This window comes from Chlorocebus sabaeus, chromosome 12 (assembly GCF_047675955.1).
Source record: "Chlorocebus sabaeus isolate Y175 chromosome 12, mChlSab1.0.hap1, whole genome shotgun sequence".
NCBI classification, from domain to species: Eukaryota; Metazoa; Chordata; class Mammalia; order Primates; family Cercopithecidae; genus Chlorocebus; species Chlorocebus sabaeus.
In genome coordinates this window covers 103908860-103930235 of record NC_132915.1, presented here as the reverse complement: position 1 = coordinate 103930235, position 21376 = coordinate 103908860, and the positions used below count along the sequence as shown (strand labels likewise).

The 21376-nt window shown below is 48.6% G+C and overlaps 1 protein-coding gene and 1 non-coding gene across 9 annotated transcripts in view; one reads left to right on the top strand and one right to left on the bottom strand.

The window, feature by feature from the left end:
* Positions 1-21376, bottom strand: part of ODF2 (outer dense fiber of sperm tails 2) — a 47257-nt gene that overhangs the window by 2020 nt on the left and 23861 nt on the right. For 6 of the 8 annotated variants that reach the window (XM_008006043.3, XM_008006044.3, XM_037994194.2 and 3 more), the window contains 12 exons: positions 17237-17308; positions 16012-16083; positions 14806-14922; positions 13977-14162; positions 13391-13500; positions 11186-11321; positions 7035-7145; positions 6766-6870; positions 4892-5050; positions 3092-3192; positions 999-1161; positions 432-557 (listed from right to left, as the gene is read on the bottom strand). In XM_008006043.3, coding sequence (XP_008004234.1) covers positions 432-557; positions 999-1161; positions 3092-3192; positions 4892-5050; positions 6766-6870; positions 7035-7145; positions 11186-11321; positions 13391-13500; positions 13977-14162; positions 14806-14922; positions 16012-16083; positions 17237-17308 — 1458 coding nt within the window. Of the gene's footprint in view, positions 1-431; positions 558-998; positions 1162-3091; positions 3193-4718; positions 5051-6765; positions 6871-7034; positions 7146-11185; positions 11322-13390; positions 13501-13976; positions 14163-14805; positions 14923-16011; positions 16084-17236; positions 17309-21376 lie in introns of those variants that run through there. The other 2 variants (XM_073021976.1, XM_037994197.2) reach the window with 2 other exon arrangements.
* Positions 21109-21179, top strand: TRNAG-GCC (transfer RNA glycine (anticodon GCC)). Its single transcript has one exon. It is a non-coding gene; the product is annotated as a tRNA-Gly (tRNA).

Sequence of the window (21376 nt, the reverse complement as noted above, 5' to 3'; positions counted from 1 at the left end):
CACTTTGGGAGGCCAAGGTGGGCAGATCATTTGAGATCACGAGTTGAAGACCAGCCTGGCCAACATGGCGAAACCCCATCTCTACTAAAAATACACATCAAAAAGTAGCCACGGATGGTGGCGCGTGCTTGTAATCCCAGCTACTCGGGAGTCTGAGGGTGGGGTGGGGATCATATGAACCAAGGAGGTGCAGGTTGCAGTGAGCCGAGATCGTACCACTGCACTCCAGCCTGCGTGACACATGGAGACTCTGTCTCTAAATAAATAAATATCTACCCAGGATATCCTGAAAGGATAGGGAAGTGATTGGAGAAAAATGAAACCATGTCATATTCACAAAACCAGTAACAACAAAACACCTTGGCCCACAGACCCCACAGAAGCTAGCTCTGCTGCCCACTCTCCTAGCCTGGCCCACCAGCCTGACTCACATCGTCACGGCTCCGCCGCAGCTGGCTCAGTTCAGTTTTGGTTCTGCTCAGCTGAGTCTCAAGGTCCAGGATTTTGTTCTGGGCTGCTCGCTCCTTGGACAGCGCGTGCTCCTTGGTTTGTTCCACCTGCACATTCAAAGGCCCAGACATGAGGCTGGTTTACTGGACATGGGGAACACTTGGCAAAGAGAAGGCTGGGCCCTTTCCACTATCTGGTCTCGCAGACAGCACTTGAACATCATTGTGGACTGTGTTCTCTAGAACGTTGGGGCAGGAACTAACTACGGGGACTATGCCTGCCACCCAGCTTTGCCTGCCCTTTCCCAATGCTCCAGGAGTCACCACCTAAGATGTGGTAAGCCTATGTGAGGCTCAAGAGGGTAGTGAGTAAATGAGCAATCATCAGATATCAAGCACTGAACCCTCTACAGTGAAAATGTGATCCTTACAACTAATTCATGAAGCGGGTACAACTGTGTGCCCATTTTTCAGAGGGAGAAATAGGCTGAGAGGTTAGGTGATTTGCCCAAGGTCACAGAGCTAGTTACTCATGAAATCGGGACTGACCTGCCTCCTCGCATCTTCAATGGCGCTCTCCAGCTGCCTTGCCAGGGTCCCGCATTCCCGTGTTTTCTCCTCCAGCCGCAGCTGAGACTGGTGGATTGCCTCCTCCCTCTTGGCAATCACCTGTAGGAACTCGATATTCTGGGCACTGGTCGCCTCCAGTTTCCTAGGTGGAAGCACTCAATCAGATCCTGGGCATACCCCAACCTGTCATGTTCCACCCCGCCAGGGGGCTGCCAGCCTCTCCTGGACTGGGGATCTCATCATGCCAAGAATCTCCAAGGAGCCACAGGAATAAGCCAAAGAAATCTGCAGATCAGCAAGGTGGCCAAAGAACTGTGCAGCTGGAGCAACTGGTTAGAGAACAGTGAAGGGTGGGAACGCAAGCAGAGACTGACCGTGGACTGTGTTAAGTGTGGATAGCATCACATGGAACATAGCAACTTGCAGCTCAGAAAAATGGCACCACTGTTATCCCCACTTTAGAGATGAAGAGAGCGAGCCTCAGAGAGGGGAATTCATTGGCCTGAATTCAGCACAGCTGGCAAGACTGTAACCAAAACCCAAGCCCTCAACTTCTGCTGTTCACTGCTGCCTCCCACAGCAAAGGGACTTCAGCGACACCACTCAACATCTTGTGTGACCAGCCATAGGGCAGCTGTGGCCATCCTGATATACGCACCCTGTCCTCAGTGCACTTCCAGGATGCCTTCCAATTTAAGGAGCTCTGCAGGGCCTGCAGGATCTAGCTGCATTTCCAAGGCCGGGAGGGCAGAGCAGAGGTGGAGCCTGGAAGGAGCCCACTTGGTTGTAGCCTCTTTGCAAGTGCACTGGCCACCTGGGGCACTTAGGGCCTCCTAGGACCTCAGGCACCTTCACCTCTGAAACTAAGGCTGGGACCAGGGCTGAAGGACTCTTGCCCACCTCTTACAGATGCTCATATAAGCTCTCAAGGAAGACAGTCACAGGTCTAAGTCATGCTTTGCCAGGTACCAACAGTGTGATGCTGGGAAAGTCACTTAACTCCTCCCTAAGCTCAGTTTCCTCATATTTAAAACTGGGATAATACCAGCTAACTAATAACATATGCTAAGCTATACTGAGCGCTCCTCTATGCCAGGTAACATGCTAGGACCTTTACCAGGATTGTATCATTGAAGACTCACACTACCACCATGAAAAGATTATTATCAGCCAGGTGTGGTGGCTCCCGCCTGTACTCCCAGCACTCTAGGAGGCCTAGATGGGTGGATCGCTTGAGCCCAGCAGTTCAGGAGCAACCTGGGCAACACGGCGAAACCCCTTCTCTACAAAAAATACAAAAATTAGCCAGGCGTGATGGCATACGTCTGTAGTCCTAGCTACTTGGGAGGTTGCAGCAGGAGAATCGCTTGAGCCGAGGAGGTCAAGGTTGCAGTGAGCTGAGATTGCACCACTGCACTCGAGCCTGGGTGACAGAGTGAGATGATTGATTGATTGATTGATTGATTGATAGACAGATAGACATAGGTATAGATAAATTAACTCTACCTTGATCCTTTCCTCAAAAAGAGGAAATTGAGCTTCAAAGGAATTAAATGATTTGCTCAAGATCACAGTGCCGGTAAGTGGCAGAGCTGGGCTCCAAGGCCAGGGCTTCTGATTCCCAAAGCTGTACCCTTCACCTCTGACTGCCTCCAACAATCCGTAAATAACAGAGAAGGGTCAGATCAGAAAGGTCTTTGGAAGGGTGACTGGCAAGAAAGGGCAGAAAAGAGTGGGGAAGTGGCCCCACCACAGTATACTGGCTGCTGCATTCAAACTGGGCCCTGCTGGCATGCTTGGACCAGGCATGCCTTTTGGGACAGGTGGTGCCTACAGGTGGGCTGATCCTGATCACGCTGTCATGGAGTGTCTCCCCAGGCTGAGAGGCCCCCTTGCTCTCTCCCACAATGCTTACCACTGAAAAGGAAGCAGCTTTTCCTCTGAGGTCTGCCTAGTACCTTCCAGGGCCTTGAGTCCCTCAAACACTTCCGCACACTAAGCAAAAAACAGCTAAGTGGCTGAAAGTCTCAGGTCCTAGGAAGAGGACAGAGATGAGACCAAGTGCCTCTAACCTCTCCAGTTCATCCACCTTCAGACTCAGCTGTTTATTTTCCTTCTGGGAAGCCTGATGTTTCTCTCTCGCCATCTCCAGCTTGTCCCCCTGGTGTTCGATCTAAAATGACAGGAACACAGACTGGTTTACAAAGGAATTTCCCGCTAGAGCCCTCCCCTCTCCCTATGACCTGTTGTCCACACCCAGGAAAGGGGCACAGTGCCCTCAGCAGGCGTCCAAGTCTCAACGCACAACCTAGAGGAGAAAGGACAGCAGGGATAGGTTAGGCCCAACTCCAAAGACAAAAGGCTCTCCCCACACTGGGAGAAACCAGGTTTGATGCTAAAGAATGACAAAGATGCTTTCTTGATCAGGGGAGGCCACTCAGAGAGGCCCAGCTAGGATCCAGGAAAGACATGAGAAGGCAGAAACAGCTGACAGGGCTAACTGGCCCATACAAACCAACCAGAGAGCTTTACCTGTTATGTTGCTGGTACTATTGATCTCAACCTCCTCTTAACTGGGGACAAGTGCAGGCAAGACCACAGGAAATCTGTCAATCCTTTTGAGTTGGCAAGTTTGAGAATATACCCAGATCCAGAGGACTGCTTTATGCAGAAGCCTCAGCTATCAGGGCTAAAAGGCCCTGAGAATGCTCAGGTTCAACGGAGAAGGCAGGCACTGTAAGGTTACAGTACTGAGAACATGGGGTTGGGAACCAGACAGAGCTGGCTGGGTTCCAATCCCTGCTTACTAAGTACTAGCTCTGTGATGGTAGGGAATTACTTCTCTCTATGCCTTGAGCTGTTTTCTGTAAAATGGGGGAAATAACACATGCACCTCACAAAGTTCCTGATGGAATTAAATGAGAGAATGCAGGAACACAGAAGAGGTGCTCAAAAAATGGTAGCTCCTTTTCTAATTATCACAAGTACACATGTCAGGAGTGGGGAAGGGGCCAGCTGGGCGCTGTGGCTCACACCTGTAATCCTAGTACTTTGGGAGGCTGAGGCGGGCGGATCACGAGATCAGGAAATGGAGACCATCCTGGCTAACATCGTGAAACCCTGTCTCTACTAAAAATACAAAAAATTAGCTGGGCGTCGTGGCGGGCGCCTGTAGTCCCAGCTACTCGGGAGGCTAAGGCAGGAGAATGGCGTGAACCTGGGAGGCGGAGCGTGCAGTAAGCAGAGATCGCACCACTGCACTCCAGCCTGGGCGACAGAGCGATACTTCGTCTCAAAAAAAAAAAAAAAGAGTCGGGAAGGGGCCTTGCCCAAGGTCATGCTGCAAATGGGTGGTATATAAATTCTTGGACACTGTAGGCAGTAGGCATGGTTCTAGTAACCCAGAGACAGACTGCTTCTGGGAGAAAGGGACTGCTTGCTTCTTTCAGGACAGAATCTCAGGCAGTGAATGTTAAGAGTCAGGAGAAGCAGCTGAAGCAAGAGCAAGAGAAAAAGAAATTCTACAGCTTGGTGTCTGCTGGCACCTCCCAGCTGTGGATGTGGAGCTGAGGACAGCAGCAGAGCATACAGGCAGAGGCAGGCAGAGGCAGCAGTCTTGGGTGGGGGCAACAGCAGGAGGGCCCAGTGACTCCACGCAAGTGACGGCTCCTATAACTACAATCACTTTGTGCAAACACATGGCATTTGGCACACCAGACTTTTATTTCACAGCACTGATGATAGCTCACTCCTTTTAAAAAGCGGCAGCCAAGAAAAAGGAAGTAGTCCTCCCTTGGGGGGCGTGCAGCTCATCTTGGTATGCGGGCCCCTGCTCGGGTCAGTTCGTGGGACCCTTTCTGCCAGTCCCTTACCCGGCTGCGCAGGTCTGATATGATGGCTGTGAGGTCGATGTTCTTCCGCTCATAGCCCTGCAGTTGGTCTTGGCACTCAGCCAGCTTCGCCTCCGTGATCTTCAGGATGTCAGGGAGCTGCTGCAGGTCAGCCAGCTGAGACTGGAACTGCCTTCGTGCCTGAAGCAGGAAGGAAAGACCCACAGTTGGGAAAGGCCTGGCTCCTAGTGGAGCCAGGCAGAGTCCTTTAGAGTTAGGGCAGGGCTGACACACTCCCCAGTGGAGGATCCTGCAAAATCCACAGCAGAAGTGTGGCCTACACTCCCTGCTGGCCACTGAGCAGGTGGCTTGCCATTCACTTAGTTATCCAATAACAATGGCAACCACACAGTAAACACCAAGACCCAGGCGTTGTACCAGGGGCTCTGCACACTCGCTCATTTAATTCAGACAACCTGTAAAACAGGTGATGCTGTCCCCATATAAGGATAGTAAGGATCAAGAGAGCTAAGTCATTTGCCCAAGGTCATTCAGCTACAAACTGGTAAACACAGGATTAAAGTCTAGTCTAACTCCAAGCCAAGCACAGTGGCTCACGCCTGTAATCTCAGCACTCTGGAAAGCCAAGGGGGGCAGATCATTTGAGGTCAGGAGTTTGACACCACCCTGGCCAACATGGAGAAACCCCGTCTCTACTAAAAATACAAAAATTAGCTGGGAGTGGTGGCACATGCCTGTAGTCCCAGCTACTTGGGACACTAAAGCAGGAGAATCGCTTGAACCCGGGAAGTGGAGGTTGCAGTGAGCTGAGATCATGCCACTGCACTCCAGCCTGGGCCACTGCACTCCAGCCTGGGCCACTGCACTCCAGCCTGGGTGACAGAGCGAGACTCAGTCTCAAAAAAAAAATAAATTTAAAAAGTCTAGTCTAACTCTAAAGCCCCTAGGAAAGCAGTCACAATGCTACAGGTCAGAGGGAAAGGTGAGAAATATCTGGTCTCAGTCCATCCTTGTACTTAACATGGAGACTGAGGATCAGAGAGGAGCTTGACTTGCTCCTCTCTGATTATGAAACAAATTAGTGGCTGAGCCTGGACTCAGCCCAAGGTAACCATTAAGATAATCCCCCTGCTCCAATCAGCCAAACCATCTGCAGAAGAATAAGGCTTTTTGGGAAGAGGATGGGAGACATATTTTCTGGTTGGTACAAAATAAAGACACCATGTAGAACGAAAAAGGCATGCCAAAGACCTGGTATAACTGTAGATTTCTGTCTACTTGGATGCTCCAAGCAGGAATTTTTTTTTTTGAGACAGAGTTTTACTCCTGTTGCCCAGGCTGGAGTGCAATGGCACAATCTCGGCTCACTGCATCCTCCACCTCCCGGGTTCAAGCGATTCTCCTGCCTCAGTCTCCCAAGTAGCTGGGATTACAGGCATGTGCCACCATGCTCAGCTAATTTTGGTATTTTAGTAGAGACAGGGTGTTTCGCCATGTTGGTCAGGCTGGTTTTGAACTCCCGACCTCAGTTGACCTGCCTGCCTCAGTCTCCCAAAGTGCTGGGATTACAGGTGTGAGCCACTGCGCCCGGCCAGGAGGGTTTTTGTTGTTGTTATTGTTTTAAGGAAATTGAAAAGGAGATAGAAGAAAACCAAGAGGAAAAAAAAAAAAAAAAAAGACAAAGCAGCAGCATGAGAGAGAGAAGAGAGGAGACAAGAAAGAGACAGAGGAGAGAGAGACACAGGTAGAGTAGATCAGTCCACCAATGAGAAAATGAGCTCATCTTTGTTGCCCAAATCAGGTAGGGTCAAAGGCAAACGAGAGGAACACACTCACAGTCATTGAGTTAGATACGGAATTGGGTAGGAGAAGAAAGCAAGGAAGGAAAGCAGTACCGCCTCAATCTCTTTGTTCATCTCATCTTTAAGGATCTTGTTCTCTTTGTCACAGCGTTCTAGCTGGGCAGCTACTTCATCAGCCTCCAATCTGGTCTTCATCACCTAAGGACCAACAACACGCTGGTTCATCTTAGGCAGAGCCACATTTTGGTGAAAACCATCTTCCATACCCAACCCTTCCTGGGATTGGCCTGGTAGGGAGCCCCCAGTCTGATGGGGGCAGGGTGGGCACTGCTTGGAAGGGCCGGGGCCCCAGTGAGGCCTACCTGACTCTTATAGTTGTCAATCATCCCCTCATAGTTCTTCACTGAGGCCTTCAGCTGCTGGACCTCGAGGTGTGCCTGGTTGAGCTTGTCCTCCATTGGAGCAAAGCTGGCCTAGAAGGGATGGCTCATGAGTAACCCACAGGAAGGTTCTGCAACAGGTGGACCTCCTACCCTCAACTCTATCCAAGGAACCAGCAAAGGAAAGGCCCCCTACTCTAACCCACAAAGCACTTTGCCTGAGAGAAGCACCGAGAAGCAGGTAAGACTCCTAATGTTACCACCTCAGGTGAATAGAGACGCAAACAAATTACTTCTGTTTTTTCTTATTCCAAAAGCAATATATAATCATTAAAGAAAATGGAGATAAAACCAATACACACTAATCCTAATGCTTAATGACTTGGGATATAGCTTTATATCTATAGCTGCATAACTTTTTCGTTTCTGCCAAAAAGAATGAGACTATACTATACTTACTGCTATGTAACATACTTTTTCCCCACCATGGGATCTGCCAGGTTGTATGTAACATACTTTTTGTTTAAATTTGTTATTTATTTATTTATTCATTTATGAGACAGAGTCTCGCCCTGTCACCCAGGCTGGAGTGCAGTGGCCCGATCTCAGCTCACTACAACCTCTGCCCCAGAGTTCAAGCAATTCTCCTGCCTCAGCCTCCCGAGTAGCTGGGACTACAGGCATCCGCCACTACGCCTGGCTAATTTTTATATTTTTAGTAGAGACAGGGTTTCACCATATTGGCCAGGCTCATCTTGAACTCCTGACCTTGTGATCTACCCGCCTCCGCCTCCCAAAGTGCTGGGATTACACGCGTGGGCCACCACGCCCGGCTGTTTATTTTTGAGATGGAGTCTCGCTCTGTCACCCAGGCTGGAGTGCAAAGACACAATCTCAGTTCAATGCAACCTCCACCTCCCAGGTTCAAGCTATTCTCCTGCCTCAGCCTCCTGAGTAGCTGGGATTACAGGCACACACTACCACACCCGGCTAATTTTTTAAGTTTTTGGTAGAGATGGGGTTTTACCATGTTGGCCAGGCTGATATCAAACTCCTGAACTCACGTGATCTGCCTGCCTTGGCCTCCCAAAGTGCTGAGATTATAGGTGTGAGCCACCATGTCCAGCCGTAACATACTTTATAAATTAACAATATGTTGTGGGCTGGGTGCAGTGGCTCATGCCTGTAATCCCAGCACTTTGGGAGGCCAAGGTGGTAGGACCACGAGGTCAGGAGTTCGAGACCAGCCTGGCTAATCCTGTGAAGCTGGGTCTCTACAAAATCAGCCAGATGTGCTGGCGTGCGCCTGTAGTCCCAGCTACTTGGGAGGCTAAGGCAGAAGAATCGCTTGAACCTGGGAGGTGGAGGTTGGTTGCAGCGAGCCGAGATAGCACAACTGCACTCCAGCCTGGGCGACACAGTGAGACTCTGTCTCAAAAAAAAAAAAAAAAAAAAAATTACGTTGTGAATTTCTCTCAAGTCAATAAATGTCCTCTGAACTTATAATGCAGGTGGGAAATTTAAAGAATAAAATAAATGTCTTCCTGTAACCCAAATACTCATCTTAGATGGAACAATATAAAATGGTGTATCAAATGAATAAAATAAGTAGTAGTCACTTAAAAGAGAGATAAAGTTCAAAAATCCAACCTTAACAGATGTCTGTAAATATGGTTAAATCAGAAAAGCAAGTGACAGAATAATGGATGGATGAGTGGATGTGTATGTGCTTGATTATGTTAGTACTGGGGGAAAATCTAGAAAAATACATGTTCATGGCTAGTGGAGATCTTCATGTCTATATCATGTTTCTGTAATGTTTTGAACTTTTACTATGAGCATATTTAACTTTTATAATCATACTAGGAAAGGCCAGGCGTAGTGGCTCACGTCTGTAATCCCAACACTTTGGGAGGCCGAGGCAGGTGAATTATTTGAGGTCAGGAGTTCGAGACCAGCCTGACCAACGTGGTGAAACCCTGTCTCTACTAAAAATACAAAAAATTAGCTGGGCATAGTGGCGGACGCCTGTAATCCCAGCTACTTGGTAGGCTGAGGCAGGAGAATCGCTTGATCCCGGAAGGTGGAGGTTGCAGTGAGCCAAGATCGTGCCACTTCACTCCAGCCTGGGCAACAGAGCAAGACTCTGTCTCAAAAAAAAAACAAAAAAAATTATACTAGGAAAATATACTTCTACAAACATCATTTTGAAGGGCCACAATGTAATACACTACACAGATGCACCATACTATAACTAATCCCCTAAATAATTGTTGGCTTTTAAAATTTTTTTGTAGAAATGGGGTCTTGCTGGGGTTGCCCAGGCTGGTCTAGAACTCCTGGCCTCAAGCAGTCCTCCCGCATTGGGATTACATGTGTGAGCCACCATGGCTGCCCTCCTAAATAACTGTTAAGACTTACATGTTACTTTTAATGTATCTGACAATTGCACTATTTAATGAGATACTAGTACACTCCCACCAGAGTAGCTAACATAAAATAGACACTCAGTACCAAGCATTGCCAAGGAGGCCAGAGCTACTGTTATCCTTTTACTCACCACTGACAGGTGTGGAGATTTGTTCAACTACTTTACTATTCAGTAACATCTACCAATAACTCCTTTAATACTTAGTAACATGGTTTACTATTCAGTGACATCTACCAAATATAGACTTATGCACACCCAGTGATGACCTGGCAGTTCTACTTCAAGGTATATAGACAATAAAGACGAACCAAATGTGTACACCTAAAGACATACAAAGATGTTCACAGCAACACTATGGAAACCCAAATGTCCACTGACAGTAGAATGGACAAATATACTGTGGTGTATTCATGTAACGGCATACCCTAGAGGGCTGAGGATGAATAAACTGCTACAAACAATGGGGCTGGCTCAGCAAACTTGCTGAGTAGAAGCCAGGCCCGAGGGTATTCAAACTACTCAAATCTCTAAAGTTAAAAGCAGGCAACTAACTTGTGGTGACAGGAGATGGGCTAGCAGTTACCTTTACAGGGGTATTAGTAACAAGAAAGGTCACTAGGGTGCAGGCAAGGTTCAATCAGAGTGACTGATGGATAAAGTATATTCACTTTATGAAAATTCTAGGATCTGTGTACTTTTCCATATGTTATTCTCCCTTACAATCAATCTTAACAAAAACAAAATCAGTGAAAAAATAAAGCTAGATATTATTGGCCAGATCAACAAAAAAACAAGATAAAACCTCTCTGAAATGTCAACCTCTGCTCAGGTGCCTCTCGCCCTGGCAGGCTGAAAGGAGGGTATGGTGAGGTTAAGAGCTAGGGCTCCAGAGTCAGACTCGGGTTCAAATCTCAACTCCGATACTTCCTAGGGCAAAATCTTGACAAGAAACTTGACCTCTCTCTCGGCCTCGGTTTCCTTATTCTCATTTCTTTTTTTTTTTTTTTCGCCCAGGCTGGAGTGCAGTGGTGCGATCTCAGCTCACCGCAACCTCCACTTCCCAGGCGCAAGCAATTCTCCTGCCTCAGCCTCCTGAGTAGCTGGGATTACAGGCACATGCCACCATGCCCAGCTAACTGTTTTTGTATTTTTAGTAGAGATAGGGTTTCACTATGTTGGCCAGGCTGGTCTTGACCTCCTGACTTCAGGTGATCTGCCTGCCTCAGCCTCCCAAAGTGCTGGGATTATAGACATGAGTCACCACGCCCGGCCCCTTATTCTCATTTAATGGAGATAATCATCACATTACTGGAAGATTGTTTTCCAGGCTGGAGTGCAGCGGTGCGATCTTGGCTCACTGCAGCCTCAACCTCCCAGGCTCAAGCGATTCTCCCACCTCAGCCTCCTGAGTAGCTGGGATTATAGGCACATGACTCCACGCCTGGCTACTTTTTGTATGTTTTGTAGAGACAGAATTTCGCCATGTTGCCCATGGCTGGTTTCAAACTCCTACACTCAAGTGATCCTCCTGCCTTGGCCTCCCAAAGTGCTGGGATTACAGGCCTAAGCCACCAAGCCTGGTCAAATCCAGGCTTTTCTGACTCCGTCTTAGTCCGATGCCCCCAGGCCCACTTAAGACAAGACCTGGTCATCAGCTCACTGGGCCCCACCCAGATGCCTGGTCCCCAGCTCTCACGCGAACCTTCAGTCTCTCATTCTCCAGCTTGAATGCGGAATACTCAGCAGTCTGACGGTGTAGTCTCTCCACCAGGCTATCCCGGTCTTCCCGCATCTTCTCCTCCAAGGTTTGTTGTTGGTTTACTAGATCTGTTACCCGGCTGGAAGATCACAAAGTGAAAGCAGACAGAGACAATCAATTACACAGGTTCTAAAGAACCCAGGTCATTGTGTGGTGAGGGACCAAGTGTTCTCACCACTCAACATACTGCCTGCCTGCTCCCCAACCTCCACACTGAGAAGCAACTCTGCTGCCCTGCCTCAGCATTGCTGCTGTGGCACTCCCATGCCTGTCCCACCTCCGAACAACGTCCGTTAAGATGTGTCTCCCATACCTCCCCTTTCAACAAACCATCTACAATTCAACAACAAGCAATGACTTATTAAGGGAAGTGTGGGCTGGGTGTGGTGGCTCACACCTGTAGTCTCAGGGCTTTGGGAGGCCAAGGCGGGAGGACTGCTTGAGCCTAGCAGTTGAAGGTTGCAGTGAGCTATGCTGGTGCCACTGCACTACAGCCTGGCTGAAAGAGCAAGACTTTGTCTCCACTTTAAAAATAAGAGAGAGAGAGGGATGTGTACCCATCTTGATCCTCTCATGAGACCAAGACACTCTTTGAAGGCAAGGACCCTTCCCAACTCCCTATGACACCTCCCTGAATCTCTCTGCCTATCAGGTCTTGGTGTTAGGACAGACTCTTCTGGAATCCCGTCCTGGACTCCCAGGCTGGTGGGCAGGGATTATCACCTAGGCATTCCTCTCCAGCCAGGCCCTGAGCACCCTGGGCTTTTGTGCCCCCAGCAGGGGGCTGGTGCCATAATTGGCTCATTCACATATGAATACCCACCTAGCACAGGCAGAAACAGCAATGAGTGTGGTGTGGGAAAAAGGCACAAATAGAGAGAAAGACGCCAACTTAGGAGCCAGCTGCCCACCCCACCCCCAGTCCCTTCTGCTCCCTGCTGCTCCCTCAGTCACTCAGCAAAGCTATCATCAGTCAAAGAGCAGAGACTGTGGCCTCAAGAGGAACCCTGGGGCTCACAGGTGCTTACTCCTCTATCTTGACCACAGACCCATCAAAAAATTTTGCACAATACATGCTCTCAGTATTGACCAATTACAGTCCACCACTGAACACTGACCAGGCCCAAGCAAACACGTCAGTTTGCTGGCAACTCAAGTTTACCTGGCAAACTCCTACTCACACTTAAAAACTCAGTTCAGACATCTTGTCCCTGACTCCTCCCCTGTACCATGTATGCTTCTGTCTTAGGTATCTATGTTCTCCTACTAGACAGAGAACTCCCTAAGGACAGCAGCTGGCATACAGCCTGGCACATAGTGGGTTCTCAGAACATGTTTGCTAAGTTGAGGTGAATATAGTAAGAGACTTTCCCGACCTGGGAGATTAAATGAGCTCCCCCATGACCTGTCCTTAGTCCAGGGAGTCCGTGCCTCTTGTAGCCCTATCTCCTCTACAGAGTAGAGGGCAAGGCATGCATTTGTCTTCTTACTGCTATAACCCTGATGGCCAGCACACAGCAGCTTGGTATACGGTAGATGCTCAATACATATTTTTCCAATAAATGAAGGAACAAATGAGAATGATGGAATGGTCGCTGCTCACAGTTCGCCAGTGGCAAGAAAGGTGTCAGCTCAGTCACTTGCAACGTGGGGCCACTTTTGCCCCCTACTCCCATGCCATACCACTGACCTACCGACTGGCAGGCACTGGCAAACAGCTGCTGTCCCTGGGCAGACAACAGAGAGAAGACACTTGGGTCACCATCTGCCCCATTCCCCAAGAACAGGAATGAGGGCACCAGGGTGCCCATTTCAAATGCTGTGTAGACTGGGGACAGGCTCAGGCCCAGGTGCTGAAGTCAGACTCACACCTCTGTGACCAGAGACCCGGCCCCTACCCAGTGCCTAACAGTAGGGTAGGACCCCAGGACTAGGGCCAGAGCCTGCACCCCAGCTCCAACCAGAAAGCCCAGCTCGGGGCTGCCCACATCACAGCCCAGTGCAGCCCCCAGCCCGGACAGTACAAAGAGCAGTCATGTGGCCTTCCCTGAGCCACCAGGCTCCTCCCTCAAGTCCCTCAACAGCCCAAGTCCCTCACACCCAAGTCCCTCAACAGCCCCATGTTCCCTCTCCTACTCTAAGACGTACTCATTCAGGACAATAATTTCCAGCTCGAGGTCTCCCTTGTCTTTTACGACTTGGTTGTAGCGGCTTCTCCAGGACTCCAGAGTGGATAAAGCTTCAGCGACATAAAGATCCTGGGAACACGGGACAACAGCGCCTGTCAGCCTAGTGTCAGTGCTGAGGCTGCCAGGAGCTGGGAGCGGGCTCATCCTAGGTGGTTTCTCACCCTGGTAACCTAAACCTCATTCTGGAATTCACCTTTCTAGGAGGCGCTGGGAGTGACAGTGGGAGCTCAGCTAGTGCTCCCAGATTTCTAGCAATCAAATGTGTACTGTTTGTAAATCCTTCCTTGACCATCATTCTCACCCACAAAGTTGACATGGCTGAACTCTCCTACAAAGCCTCCAATCATCTCCAGCCACCCACCCATCCAGCTTTTACCCATTTGATCCCCTTAACTCCCTCTCCTTCCTCCCCAGTCATCTATCCTTTCCACCACTACCATCCCTCATCCACCCACCCCTCCACTACCCATCTGGCCAACCACCCCTCTGCCATCACGCAGCCCTCCACAGGGCAGGAGAGGAGCTGGGCACCCCAGGCCTGTGACCTTGTCGGCGAGTTGCACGTGCAGCTGCTCAGCGTACTCCTCGCTCTTCTCAGCTCGCTCCTTCTGGGCGCGGATGGCCTTCTTCAAGCTCTCTTTGTCTCGGTCTCCCTTCTGCTTCAACTCCTTCAGCTGCTCCATGATGGCCTCCACTTCTGCCTTGTGCTGATTCCCGCTGCGCTCCAGATTCTGGAAGGGGGAAGGGTTGGGACAGAGAGGGAGAAGAGAGACAAGGAGGTTATGGGAAGGCAAAGCAGACGGTGAAGGAGAAAGAGAGGAAAAGGCAAGAGCAAAGAGGAAACGAGGAAGACAGAAAACATGCTCAGCTGTGTAAGAGGCTCCCCTAACTCAGACCAGAGACACGGTCCCTCCCAGCTCCCACGATACCTCCCTGGATCTCTCAGCCCATGGGGTCTTGATATTAGCTCAGAACTGCTCTGGAATCCTTCCCTGAACTCCCAGCCTTGTGTTCAGAGATAATTCCTTGGTCACTCAGCAGATGTATGACCTCAGAGGACCCCTGGGCTACAAAGAGACCATCCCTTTCTCTTGGGTAATTAGGAGAACTGAGGGCCTAGGGGATTAAGTGATAGGCCTGGGGACATGGCACACAACCCCGTCACTGCTGGGAAGGATGCCCAACACTTCCTGGGTCTCTGTCCATTGCTCTTGCCACTGTCCTAGAATGTCTCTGAGGCCTGAGTATTTTGTCATCAGCTGTCTCAGAAACCTTTGGAGGCACACTTCCTGAGTGTGATACCTGGGCCAGGCCACCACCATCAAATTGGCAGGCCCTGCCTCCTCTTTCCCCACTTGTGGGGCCAATAGATACCTTGATCTGCATGCACAGGCGACTGTTCTCAGCTTCTTTGGACCGAAGCTGTGCCTGCAAATGCCCACGCATGGACTCCATGGATTTAGAAAGCTCAGAGGCTGTCTTTGCTTGAGCCTGTGGAGAGACAGAGAAAGTGATGGAGGCACAATATATATATATATTTTTTTCAGATGGAGTCTCGCTCTGTTGCCCAGGCTGGAGTGCAGTGGCGCAATCTCAGCTCACTGCAACCTCCACCTCTTGGGCTCCAGCAATTCTTCCACCTCAGCTTCCTGAGTAGCTGGAGTTATAGGCATGTGCCATCAAACCCAACTAGTTTTTTGTATTTTTAGTAGAGACGGGGTTTCACCATGTTGGCCAGACTGGTCTCGATCTCCTGACCTCAAGTGATCCACCCTCCTCGGCCTCCCAAAGTGCTAGGATTACAGGCGTTAGCCACCGTGCCTGGTCAACAATTTTTTTTTTTAATTTTTTTTTTTGATACAGAGTATCACTCTGTTGCCAAGGCTAGAGTGCAGTGGCCTGACCATGACTCACTGCAGCCTCAGTCTCCCAGGCTCAAGTGATCCTCCCATCTCAGCATCCAGAGTAGCTGGAACTACAGGTGCATGCCACCACACCTGGCTGATTTTTTTTAATTGTTATTTTTATTTTGTAGAGATGGGGTCTCCCTGTATTGCCCAGGATGGTCTCGAACTCCTGGCCTCAATCAATCCTCCTGCATTGGCCTCCCAAATTGCTAGGGAGAGGCCTAGACTGGTCTCAAAAAAAGTGCCAGACATGAGCCACTGCACCCGGCCCAAAGGCAGGATTTGAACCCAGCTCTCTGCATATCCATTATGTTCTACTGGCTCATAAAAATGCACAACTGCGGCTGGGTGCAGTGGCTCATGCCTGTAATCCCAGCACTTTGGGAGGCCAAGGCAGACAGATCACAAGACCAAGAAATCAAGACCAGCCTAGCCAACATGGTGAAACCCCATCTCTACTAAAAATACAAAAATTAGCTCAGCGTGGTGGCGCACACCTGCAGTCCCAGCTACTTGGGAGGCTGAGGCAGGAGAATCGCTCAAACCCGGGAAGCAGAGGTTGCAGTGAGCTTGAGATTGCACCAGTGCACTCCAGCCTGGCGACAGAGCGAGACTCTGTCTCAAAACAAAAAACAAAAAACAAAAAAAAAAGCACAACTGCTGGGGACAATACCTTCTCACATTGTATTTCCTGAAGGAGCTCTTCCACCTCCTTGTCCTTGTCTTGCAGCAGTAACAGCAAGCGCTGGAAGAGAACACAGGCTGTCAGGTGCCTCCTGGGAAGGGCAAAGAGGCCCAGCCCAGGGAGGACAGAGACTTCTGAGTGCCTGGCCACTGAGGCCCAAGGTCCTGCATATATTGGCCCATGTCAGAGATCCTGGTATGAAGCACCTAACACATGCATTAAAAAAATTTTTTAAAACAATGAACATGCATTTATTTTACAATTTAAGAACAGTAATGTTAATTGTAGAAAACATTGAGAACACACCAAAAAACTCCTCCAGAGAAACCCCGTAACCCCCCATGTAGAAATAACTAGTTAATCCATATTAAAAGTCATATACTCAGCACCCTTTAAAAAAAAAAGTCAAATGCCTACTTTGTTCCATAGCCTAAAATCTCATTTTGACTACAATGTGATTAAGTTTTCTGTATCTTTCGAAAGAGCTGCTTGACGTTTCAAGTTACTGATGTATATCATAACTTAACAAGGGTTCTTGAGCTGGGAATGCATTATCGCCGAGCTTGCTGCATCTCCACTCCTTCCTTGACTAAGCATCAGAGGCCACAGGCCACACCTTGGGAAACTGGGCCTCCATCTCCCTCCCTTCTCTTGGAGACTTACAAAAGCATTAATACAGCAGACGCTCAAAAAAAGTCTTGGAAAAAGCTGTTGAACTTTATGTTCAGGCCAGCCTATGGTTTCCCAAATTTAACTGGCTATGGAACCTCCCCTTTGGTTTCTTGCACTCATTAACATCTCAAGGAACTTAGGGTTCCATGAATAGACTTTGAAACATGCTGCTTTGGGAGAGACTCCTAGAATTAGGATTACTGAGTCCAAAGGTGTGTGCTTTTTGATGGCTTTCAATCCATAATACAAATAAGGAAATCCAGCTTTAACAGACAAGGATGATTTACAAATCCAACATCATTATTACCTGCCTTCATGTTGGTGTCCAGCTTTGTGGTTCAAGGTCTCAAGTAACTAACTACACAAGCCTATCAGAACAGGCAGGACAGGAGGACATCAGCCCATTTTACGGATCATGAAACTAAGACCCAGCGAAATGCTCCAGCCCTCCTGCCTTGATCCAAGCGCCTCTACACTTTGTAGCGGAACAACACCCTTGCCACCTGTACCCAGTAGAGTAGACAGGGGGAGCCTTAGATACCGCTTTCTCTGAGTCGGCCTCCGCCAGCCGTTTCAGTAGTGCTCCTTGTTGCTCCATTAGTCTTTCAGAATCCTTCAAAGAAAGGCAAAGGAAAAGGTCAAGTCATTAAGCAATAAACCCAGATGTCTACATTTTATTGATTCTTTACCTTTTCCAAAAATTGTATTTTTTTTTTTTTTTGAGTCTTACTCTGTTGCCGAGGCTGGAGTGCAGTGATGCAGTCACAGCTCACTGCAGCCTGGTCCTTCTGGGCTCAAGCCATCCTCCCATCTCAGCTGACCTAGTAGCTGGAACCACAAGTATGCACTACCATGCCCGACTTTTTAAACATTATTATTATTTGTAGAGTTGGAGGGTATCTCTGTTTGCCCAGGCTGGTCTTGAACTCCTGGGTTCAAACTATCTGCCTGCTTTGGCCTCCCCAAGTGCCAGGATAACAGGTGTGAGCCACGACACCTGGCCCAAAAAGCTGTATTTCTAATTTGAAAAGTAATAGGTGAATATATTCTCACTATGAAATACTGAATGCTAATAAAGCTACAGTTCCTCCTGTACCCACCTCCAAACCCTACTCTACTACTATTAGTTTGAGGAGTATCCTTCCCATCTTTTTTCTCTGCATCTACAGAGAGAAATACTGTATTTCTCTGCATTGAAAATACTTTACAGAATTCAATATTATATTCAAATCCTGTTTCTCTGTAATGAAACAGTATTTTGCTACATCAAGAGAAATACTGTTTTTCTCTGGGGGAAGCGGGAAGGGATTCAAGTGTAACTTCAGGAAAATAATATCATATTGTATTTATGTGTTACTTAATTTTTTTAAATTTTTTTATTTTTTAGAGACAAAGTCTCACTCTTGTACCCCAGGCTGGAGTGAGATGGCACGATGGCACAATCTCGGCTCACTGCAACCTCCGCCTCTCGGGTTCAAGCGATTCTTCTGCCTCAGCCTCCCGAGTATTTTTTTTAGAGACAAAGTCTCACTCTTGTACCCCAGGCTGGAGTGAGATGGCATGATGGCACAATCTCGGCTCACTGCAACCTCCGCCTCTCGGGTTCAAGCAATTCTTCTGCCTCAGCCTCCCGAGTAGTTGGGATTACAGATAACTGCCACCATGCCTGGCTAATTTTTGTATTTTTAGCAGAGACGGGGTTTCACCATATTGGCCAGGCTGGTCTCAAACTCCTGATCTCAGGCGATCCACCTGCCTTGGCCTCCCAAAGTTCTGGGATTATAGGCGTGAGCCACTGTGCCCAGCCGTTACTTAATTTTTAAGAACAGCTTTATTGAGATATAAATTTGAACACCATTTAAAGTGTACAGCATGGTGACTATAATTAATGATGTATTATATACTTGAAGTCTGCTAGGAGATCTTAAGTGTTCTCACCACACACACAAAAAAAGGTAACCATGTGACGTCATGGATGTGTGAATTAGCTTGATTGAGGTAGTCACTTTACAATGTATATGGGCATCAAATCATCATGATGGACATCTTAAAATATATACGACTTCTGTTTGTCAAATATACCTCAATAAAGCTAGAAGAAAAAATAAAGTGTACAATTAAATGACTGGTATATTCCATTATTAATTTTTAAAAATTGTGGTAAAATATATGTAACATTAAACTTGTCATTTTAACCTTCTTATTTCTTTTAGTGCCACAGTCTAGCTCTGTCACCCAAGCTGGAGTACATGTTGTGATCATGGATCATAGCTCACTGCAACCTTGAAATCCTGGACTCAAGTGATCCTCCCACCTCAGCCTCCTCAGTAGCTGGGAACACAGGTGTGCGCCACCACACCTGGCTAACCATTTTTAAGCGTAAAATTCAGTGGCATTTAGTACATTCATCATACTTACAACCATCACCACTATCTAGCTCCACAACATTTTCATCATCCGAAAAACAAACCCTACACCATTAAGCAGCCATTCCCATTCCCTTCCACTCCTGCCCCTAGCAACCACTGATCTGCTTTCTGTCTCTAATGTGCCATGGCAAGTTGAACCTCTCCCTGTCTCTAATATGCCATTGCCATTTTTAAACTCTCCCACAACCTCTGGACAATGAGGCGTTCCCATGTTTTGCAACTACAAACACTGCAGCAATAGATGTTGCTGGGCATATACAAAGTGCCTCTCTAGGGATACCAAGAAGAGGAATGGCCAGGTCAGAAGGTCTGAGATTTGTGGCTGAAATGCCTTGCAAAATGCCTGCACCAATTCGCCGGGCTACAAGCAGGACATGGGAGGACTCACCAGCACCAGGCAGCAGCCAACCTCTGCCTCTGTTGCCAGTATCTGCCAACAGCACTCCTGCGAAATGGTTTCATTTGCACTTTTCTAATTACCAGTGAGGATTAGCATCCTCTCACATGAGTCATTTGGGTTTACTCTAGACTGAACTTCCTGGTCCCACCCTGGCCCATTTTCTCACTGGGCTGTGTCTTTGTGACTGTCCCTATTTTTCCTTGGCACCTGAACAAAGTATCCCTTGAGGGAGGGACATCTTGTTCACCCTCTTTCCCTCTCAGACCCACACATCCCCTTCATAAGCCAAGAGAAAAGGGCTCTGGTTCCCAAAGTTTCCTGGGGACCTAGCAACTGATAAAAGACAGTATTATGGTTTCTCTGGCAACAAGAGGCAAAGAACATGGGACAAAAGGCTTGGCCACAGATGCAGAACCTGAGGCTGTTCTCACTGCCCTCCAGGCCTCCCCTGGGGCACTGAAACCACTGCCCAAATCTTCTGCCATCCTATGTGCATGAACTCACCAAAGCCCCCTACTCTAACAGCCATGCACTATCACCACTCCCATCTCACAGAGGAGGAGACTGAGTCTGGAAGAAGTGAAGGCAAGTGAGGCCACACAGCTGGAAGGGGCAGCACTGGGCCCTGAGCTGATTCGGACTCCAGAGCCAGAGCAGTTCCCCACCACACTGAGCACTCCCCAGCAAACACTGAGACGGTGAGGCAGCCCTGAGCACAGGCAGGCGCCAAGGAGCTGAGCCTGGACTAAGCAGGAAACACCACTTTTGGGTGGGAATTCAAATTAGCTGACCCTTCATCTCCAATTGAAGATGGGACTCCAGGATGTTAGAAGCTACGAAACCAAAAAAGGAGAAAACTGGCTAGAGCAAGAGGCTTTTTTTCCCCCCCCTTTTTGAGATGGAGTCTCACTCTTGTCACCCAGGCTGGAGAGCAGTGGTGTGATCTTAGCTCACTGCAACCTCTGCCTCCCAGGCTCAAGCGATTCTCCTGCCTCAGCCTCCCAAGTAGGTAGGACTATAGGAGCGTACCACCATGCCAGTGAATTTTTTCTATTTTAGTAAAGATGGGGTTTCACTGTGTTGCCCAGGCTGGTCTCAAACTCCTGAGCTCAGGCAATCTGCCCACCTCAGCCTCCCAAAGTGCTAGGATCACAGGCGTGAGCCACCACACCCGGCTTTTTTCCCTTTTTGAGATAGTATCTGGTTCTGTCATCCAGGCTGGAGTGCAGCACTTTCAGAAGCCAAGGCAGACAGATCACTTGAGGTCAGAAGTTCAAGACCAGCCTGGCCAACATAGCAAAACCCTACCTTTACTAAAAGTACAAAAAATAAGCCAGGCATGGTGATGCACTCCTGTAATCCCAGCTACTCGGGAAGTTGAGGCAGGAGAATCGCTTGAACCCAGAAGGTAGAGGTTGCAGTGAGCCGAGACCATGCCACTTCGGCCTGAGTGACAGAGCAAGACTCTGTATCAAAACAAACAAAAAAATTAATAAAGTTTCCCTCTGAGGGGAGGGAGACAAGGTTATTGCAAAATGACACACAAAAGGGATTCAACTATGTAGACACTTATTTTAAAAGCTAGCATGGGTGGTTCAGTGGTAGAATTCTCGCCTGCCATGCGGGAGACCCGGGTTCGATTCCCGGCCCATGCAGCATGCACTCCCATTTTGGCTGGGCACGGTGGCTCAAGCCTGTAATCCCAGCACTTTGGGAGGCCAAGACGGGTGGATGACGAGATCACAAGATCAAGACCATCCTGGCTAACACGGTGAAACCCCGTCCTACTAAAAAATACAAAAAACTAGGCGGGCGAGGTGGCAGGCGTCTATAGTCCCAGCTACTCGGGAGG